General features: G+C 32.1%; 3 protein-coding genes across 3 annotated transcripts; all 3 read right to left on the bottom strand.

Moving 5' to 3' along the window:
- Nucleotides 1–477: 477 nt before the first annotated feature.
- LOC145843306 (uncharacterized) lies at nucleotides 478–2,776 on the bottom strand. The gene is made up of 3 exons (XM_082950772.1): nucleotides 2,454–2,776; nucleotides 1,933–2,260; nucleotides 478–1,592 (listed from the first exon to the last, which is right to left on the bottom strand). Exons 1-3 carry the CDS (start codon nucleotides 2,765–2,767, stop codon nucleotides 702–704), a joined length of 1,533 nt encoding a protein of 510 aa, XP_082806898.1. The 5' UTR covers nucleotides 2,768–2,776; the 3' UTR covers nucleotides 478–701.
- A 69-nt stretch (nucleotides 2,777–2,845) lies between these two features.
- Nucleotides 2,846–4,510, bottom strand: LOC145839684 (ribonuclease P/MRP protein subunit POP5-like). Its single transcript, XM_082947238.1, has one exon. It carries the CDS (start codon nucleotides 4,508–4,510, stop codon nucleotides 4,034–4,036), a length of 477 nt encoding a protein of 158 aa, XP_082803364.1. The 3' UTR covers nucleotides 2,846–4,033.
- Nucleotides 4,511–4,716: 206 nt separating this feature from the next.
- Nucleotides 4,717–6,577, bottom strand: LOC145829266 (PRELI domain containing protein 3A-like). The gene has a single exon (XM_082937017.1). It carries the CDS (start codon nucleotides 6,548–6,550, stop codon nucleotides 5,768–5,770), a length of 783 nt encoding a protein of 260 aa, XP_082793143.1. The 5' UTR covers nucleotides 6,551–6,577; the 3' UTR covers nucleotides 4,717–5,767.
- Between the last annotated feature and the right edge of the window lie 677 nt (nucleotides 6,578–7,254).

Here is a 7,254-nt window from a genome sequence, read left to right as displayed (position 1 = left end):
GTAAAAATGGAACACTAGGAAATTTATTTATTAAATAACTTAAACTATATGCAAAAAATTGATGATAAAAAACATTTTACTAAACAAATCAAATAAACAATATTTATGTGTATCATAAAAGTCTATGTATGATATTCGAATAGTCAAATAAGTCTAGTATTTATTTTTAAAAAATTTTAAATGGTTTAAAGTTTATTCTTTACTATAACATCTTAGCATAATTTGAATTTAGTATTTAAATGTATTTACTTTATTTATAAAAGATGTTTTTAAAACTATAAAAAAGCTAAAAATAAAAACTTACATTACATTATTTAAAATAAACTGTAATTTAAAGTAAAAAAATATTGTTTTACCTATAATTATTTCTATAGGTTCAAGATGTAATCAAAGCAAAATTAGAAAAAAAAAACATTTTCTATTATTAATTACAACTAAACTTAAACAGCATTTAAACAAAAAATAACATTGGTGAAATTAACAAAATTTTATAACTAATTTTGACAAAAACACACTTTAAAAAAATTAGTGTTTTATAAATATCTAACACAAAATTTAAATTTCAAGATAATCTGCTTGGTATTTAAACAGGTGGAATGAATTATTTACATAGAAAATCACACAATTCATAAAAAAAAAAACATTTTAAAACTTAACTTAATATTACCTAGTTGATATTTACTAAAGTTGCAAAAGCAAACTCACTTAAGCTGGCTGAGCTTAAATTTCGAAGGTCTTTTCTTTTTATTGTTTATTTTTGAAATGTTTCTTTCATTTGATCTACGCTCAACGACGATGTCCTTGACAATCCTGCTTTCAACTTGAGGTGGAATTTTGACAGGCTTCTCAACATCACCCTTGTCACACGCAACCAGTGAGGGTTTCTTGAGTATTGATTTGGTAGTTTTCGTTTTGGCGGGAACATCGGCCGGGCTTCTGATCGACCCGTCATCGGACGCCTGACAGGAATCGTTCGCAGAATGTTTGAACCTGATGATGTTTTTGTCTCCATCCGAATCAGTTGTGACGTCACTCTGCGTAGTGACATCATCGTAAGAATCGTCACTGTCAATAGCCGACGGTTCTTCCACGGGTAGCTTCCACGTGACTAGGGGCTTTTTCTGTGCTTTGTGTGACGTCATGAAGTCGTTTGTTAAAGAGCTCGCGTTCTTGGGAACGATAACTTCGCGTTTTTTCCTCGAACAAGTTTCCATCGGTTCTTCTTCAGAAATTTCCTCCTCACTGTCACTGCTTTCCTCCTGGCATTTGTTGAAAAGCTCCTCAAATTTTTTTAAATACTTTGCTCTTTCTTCCGCTGTCAGTTTGCTTTTTTCCGGTTTCTTTCTGGCCACCGGAACGTCATCGTTCCTTTCAAATGTTTTCTTGGACTGACAGTCTTCGACTTTTTCTTCAATTTCCTTGTACTTTTTTTGGTTGTCCACACAAAAGTCCTTTATGTCATTGAGAAACTTATCCGGACTCTCTTCCTCGTTTTCAGCAGAGATTTCAGAATCGTTTTCAACTTTAGAATTTTCTTTGAGTTGCTTAGGATTATTTTCAGGTTTGTTTTCTTGTTTTTTGTTTTCCTCGACCTGGCGAGCGTAAGTTTATTTTTAAAAAGTAAAAGCAAATGTTTTTTTATTATTCATAAAAAAATTGAAACTTATAATGTTATAAAATACTTTTTTTTTAATTATGTGAACATTTGCTTTATAAATTTAGTATGTGTTTGATAAAGATATGTAACTCTTTAAGATAGTACTGAGGAAAATATTATAAGTTTTTTAGTAATCTATTAAGTAACTTCATTTTCATTGTTACACATATAACAGTTTTATGAAAATATAATTTTTTATTACTTAATAAATTTAAATGTAACAAAAAAATAATTAAGATAATCATAAGTAAATTAAGTTATAAAAAAAAATTTACCGCTTGCTCGGAATTTTGTTCAGGTCGATTTTCTTGTTTGTTGCTTTCCTGCTTCTGCAAGCTTTTTTCGTTTTTCTTCTTATTCTGGTCAGCCTGCTTTGCTCTACCTTCATTTGCCTTGTTCCTCTCCTTCAGCTTCTTCTTGTTTTCTTCGATCCTCCTCAGCTGCTCCTCGGTCATCTTCCGCACCACCCTCTTTCCCTTCTCCCTCACCTCTCCTTGCACGTCTTCCTCCTTGTTGAAATCTGTGAATCCCTCCCCCGCTTCCCTCCTCAACTCATCACCCACTTCATCCGCTTTCACCAGGTTGTCTCTGATCTGCCGCAGCCTGTCCAAATGAAAAGTTGCCAACTTAAACTCTATGCATAATCAAAAAAATATTTAAATAAATGTTTTCAGTTTAGCTCAAACGTACTAAAACTGTTTTAAAAAAATTCATGCTTTTTTCTACTACTGGTATCAATTTTTACATTACTAAGTTTATTTTTTCAATTGTTAAAAAAAATTAAAACTGAAATTACCTGTTCAGCTGGAACTCGTCTATCTTGTCCATCCGGTGCTCGGCCAGCTTAATCGCCTGCTTGCAAGTGACATCGGCAAAATGCTTGTCCCCAAGATGGACCGTTACCTCATTCGTGTGAACGATCTCGCCCCTTTTGAAAGCGTACGGGCCGAACGGGACGGTGACCTGGTAGGAGGGAAGGTCCGGCAACGTTCGGAGGCGGTTCGTCAGGTCTATATATTTTTGCTTCTGCTCCCCCCAGTGCTTTATTTTGCCTTCGGTCTCTTCCAAGCTCTGCTGGTAGGCAGCCTTCAGACGCGCGTCGCCGTACATTGTGTTTAGTTTAATTAAAAAATCTGAAAAATATTATTTTTGTTTAAATTTAAAACTCGATTTAGCTAGGATCAAAACATTAACAGTTTTTACAAAATTTACATTTTATTAAAAAAATAAATTTCTAATTCAATGCTTTAAGTATGTTTCATTAAGCTCTACTAGCAAAGTGCTAACCTCATTATTTATTTTTATACATAACATGACATAAATGAGTAATAACACCTTTTTAGAAGATATATCATTATACAACATTGAAATTTATGTTGTTAAAATTAAGCTAATCCTACACAATTAATTTTAGGTTTCCTGTTTAATAACTAAAATAATATTCATTAGGCATGAGATTTTTGGTCCTAACGCTAAAAAGCAAAAGGAAATATCAGAATGTGCTAAATAAATACTTAACATAATGTTTTAAAATTCACAAAAATAGGTTTTGAAAGTTTTTTTCAATACAATAAAAATCTATAACTGTTGTTAAACACGTTTTTAATCCAAATAAAACTAAATTTTTGTAAAGAATCTGAAAATTTCAAAGTGTTGTTTAGTTATAACTGGTAATAAAAACTATAATCTAACAGTTTAACACAAGTATAAAAATTAAAAGTGTTCAAAATCAACTGATGTTGAAAGTTTATTTTTGGCGGTTAACTTCCTAACAGCATAATTATCCTAACTTAAACAATTTGTAAAAATATAATAAAACTTAAAAAGTTGTTTAGATACAATTACAATGTAAGTTTTAAAAACTTAGCTTAAAAAATTAAAAGTGTTAAACGTAAAAAACGAAAATATAGCCCATTGTTTATTCATGTAAAAAAATTCTGTATTAGCAATCAACTTCATAACCAAGCAAAATCATTCTAACTTTAATCAACTGTAAGATGGTGTTCAAATACAACTAAAATAAAATTAAATGTACTTGTTTTAGTTTCAACAGTTTAACTCAAGCTTGAAAAACTTAAAGTGTTTAACAAAAAAAACTCAAAAAAAGTGCATCATTCAATAAAAAAACTTATTATATAGCCATCAACTTCCTAACAGCAAAATTATCCTAATCCTAAAAATTGTAAAAAGTTGTTTAGGTAAATCTATGTTTAGGTATGAAAAAAAAGCATTTGTTTAAGTTCAAAGCATAATTTAAGTTAGAAATTTAAAGTTTTAAACACAAACAAAGATGTTAAAAACAAATCGATAAGCAATCAACTTCCTAATCAAGCAAAATTAACCTAACATCATAAAAATTGTCTAAAAAACAAAAAGTCACTCTTCCTCCTCATCGGACGACTCCGCGTCCCTGAACGCCTCCTCGATCCTCTTCCTCTCCTCCGCCGTCCCCGCCTCCCTCAAAAACTCCTCCTTCCTCCGCAGGTTCAGCTTGAGCAGCTTCTCCTGGCACCCGCGGATCGTCCCGCTCACGTGCAGCGTGTTGAAGAAGCAGCTCACCTCCTGGTACTCCTTCTGCTCGGGCAGCTTCACGTCCACCGCCTTCACGAAGGGCAGGGCGGACAGCAGCAGCGCGTGGTGGTCCCGGCGGCACGTGACCATGACGACCCGAGTGTAGTCGTTCAGGTACTTCACCTTGAGACCGATCGACACTCGGGCCAGGCCCGCCGCGCCGTGGATCTTCTCCACCGCCTCGTTCACCGCCTCCTGCACCTTGTACGTGTTCAGCTTGTACCTCTTCTCGCTGCCGAACACGAGCTCGCTCAGAACGTACCGCGATTTCACTCTCACCATTTTTACTTATAAAAAATTCTGTTAGGGTTTAAGATTATGTTAGTTAAAGTGTCATTCTCGCCAAAACTTTAAAGTATTTTTAAAATTTCAATTATCATATACTCTTTAGTTACAACAGTAACAAGTATGTGTTAAAAATTTAGCTTTTTTTAAAAGAAATGTAGCATACATATAGCTCAAGAATAGCAATTACTTTATTATTAATATTTAGCAAATGTATTAAAACTTTAAAATTATTTTATTCAAGTAAATTTGTTAAGTTATATTTGGTGAAAAATACTAATAAATGAAAGTGTCCGTTTTCTAACGCTTTAAGTGTTGTAAAATAATTGTAGTAAATTAAATAGTTATTTATTTAAAAAATTAATACGTTATCAACCTAGTGGTTTTAAAAAGTTACAAATTCAACTAAGACATATGCATCAGTTAAAATATTTCAAATGTTAATTAAACATACTTTGGATGGTACACAACGATGTAGTAGAACCAAAAGTAAAAACAGTAAGTTTTATTTTAACAATTTTATTAACAATTAAAAATGATAACTTAATGTGCTAGAAAAGCTATCAAAAAGTAGAGGATGATGCACAAAAACCATAACAATAGTAGAAATTTGTTATAAGTTTTTAGATTTAGTAGTGATGAGTTTAGTTGTAAGCAATAAATAAATTTTCCTAAACTTAGTGAACAAGCCTAAAAGCATATATAACACAAAACTTCTTAAAATACTTCAACTTTATCTTTGTAAATAACGATTTTTTCAAAGTAGAAATTAAACTTTTTAATAAAAAGGGTTGGTCACAATATCATACTTTGCTTATATAGATGTTACAACCAAGTATTGATGGCTAATAAATACTTCTATAAGTTTTCTTAAATAAAAAAGATAACTAACAAGTACAAAAACTTTAAGATTTTTTGTTATGTTTAAAGTAAGTCAACTTTAACTATTACAAAAATTTGTTTTTAGATAACAAAGAAATTATAAATGTGAGTTAGGTTTTCTAACAATATTTCAACTTCAGTTTTAATTTAAAAATCTTAAACAACAAGTAAAAAAATTGATAATTACAACAATGTTAAAGTTGAATTTACTAATAGCTAGTTATAATCTCAAAATTTATTATCCTAATAAATAGAAATAAATAAAAGTGAAACATAAAATTCAACTATTAGTTGTATAATATTGTCTGAAAGTACTAGTTCAACCCTTGATCATTGTCACAAAGGTTTTAGAGATGTCCAGTTCTTCAGCTATTACTTCCCAGACAACAAACCACTCACTTTGACGTTTTCCATAACATCATCAACTACCTCTTTTAAAGCATCATCTATAAGTGAATCACTCTTTTGGATCACTTCACCCAAGCCACTCTTCACTTCTTTCAAGGCATCGTCAATCACGTGTTCACTTTTTTGAAGCACTTCATCAAAACCACTTTTGACTTCCTTCAACGTTTCGTCGATTAGATTATCTCCCTTTTGAATGACACCATCAATGCCGCTCTTGACTTCTTCTTTTATCTGATTGATGACATACTCGACACCTGAACGTCCTTTCTGGGAGTTCGAAACCATATTTTGGCCCAGAAAGCCCTCCAGAAAGCTCTTGAAGCTCAGCCCTTTCACTTCGATCTTCCACGACTGCTTGAGCACGGTGGTGTCTGGAAGTGTTGGGTGGGCCGCGTAGGTGAGCTTCTCGTCAACCTGAATGTAGCTGCTCAGGCTCAGGTTCCTGCTGGTCAGCTCGTACTTTTTGTTCCTGGCGTCAATGGTGGAAAACTCGATGGCGTTGATGGGCTTCAGTAAGGCTGACAGCCCGGTGAACTTGTGGATGTACTGCATGGCAGAGCCGGCCCACACACTCGATATTAGCTTTGTTGACTTGATCACTCCGCTTTCCGGGTCCACCTTCCTGTCCAGGACGTCGGTGGACTGCACGTTGGGAGAGTTGGGGTTGGGGTACTTGCGCACCGCGCCTTCCACGACCTCCTCCCACGGGTGGTTGAAGATGTAGTCGTCTTTTGCAAACCAGACCATGTTTGTGACTTTATTTTCTAATTAGTTTGTTCTGAAAATTTTAATTTTTGATAAGTAAGTTTAGATTGTAAAAATCTTTACTGTTAAGTGACTTATACAACTACTAAATATACCTAACTACAACATAAATACAATTTATCAAGAGTAAATACAGTAGTATACTGATTAATGAACTGATTTCAGTTAAGTTAAAATTTTCAAAATTTTACTTAAAACACTAAATAATCTAGTGCATGTGCATCTGTTGCACAATTAAGTTTAGTACTAAAACATATACATAATCTTATATTTTTTTTGCTGTCTATGTTTATTTAAATTTGTGTAACAAATATTTTGAAGATACATGAATACAAATATAATTTCTCTACAGTTATTAAAATTATGATATAATATGTATTAAAATTCTGGTAAGCCAAATCTTTTGCAGGGTTTTTATTGGTAGAAAATAAAAATTACTTTTGGTAGTAAAAAAGATTTTTATGATATCTTAACGTTTTACAATGACTAGTAGTAGTTTATTTAACTTTTTTTAAACGATAATATATATATCTTAAAAAAAGAAAAACAATTTTAAAATATAATATCAAAATTTATTTAGTAGTTTAAATATTTCATTCTAGAAATTAATCATATTTTTGATTAAGATATAATAAATTAGGAGAATAGTAAAGAAAATATATTGTATTTCTTGTTAATCTACTGAG

This window comes from Thalia democratica, chromosome 1 (assembly GCF_965202585.1).
Source record: "Thalia democratica chromosome 1, ktThaDemo2.hap1.1, whole genome shotgun sequence".
Lineage (NCBI taxonomy): Eukaryota > Metazoa > Chordata > Thaliacea > Salpida > Salpidae > Thalia > Thalia democratica.
This window is presented reverse-complemented; position numbering and strand designations above follow the sequence as displayed.

Excerpts from the sequence above, each read along its gene's own strand:
- LOC145843306 (XM_082950772.1), bottom strand. The coding sequence starts at position 2,767 with ATGTACGGCGACGCGCGTCTGAAGGCTGCCTACCAGCAGAGCTTGGAA. Across the intron at positions 2,261-2,453 it reads GACGAGTTCCAGCTGAACAG|GCTGCGGCAGATCAGAGACA; the intron begins GTAATTTCAGTT and ends TCATTTGGACAG. Across the intron at positions 1,593-1,932 it reads AACAAAATTCCGAGCAAGCG|GTCGAGGAAAACAAAAAACA; the intron begins GTAAATTTTTTT and ends TACGCTCGCCAG.
- LOC145839684 (XM_082947238.1), bottom strand. The coding sequence starts at position 4,510 with ATGGTGAGAGTGAAATCGCGGTACGTTCTGAGCGAGCTCGTGTTCGGC.
- LOC145829266 (XM_082937017.1), bottom strand. The coding sequence starts at position 6,550 with ATGGTCTGGTTTGCAAAAGACGACTACATCTTCAACCACCCGTGGGAG.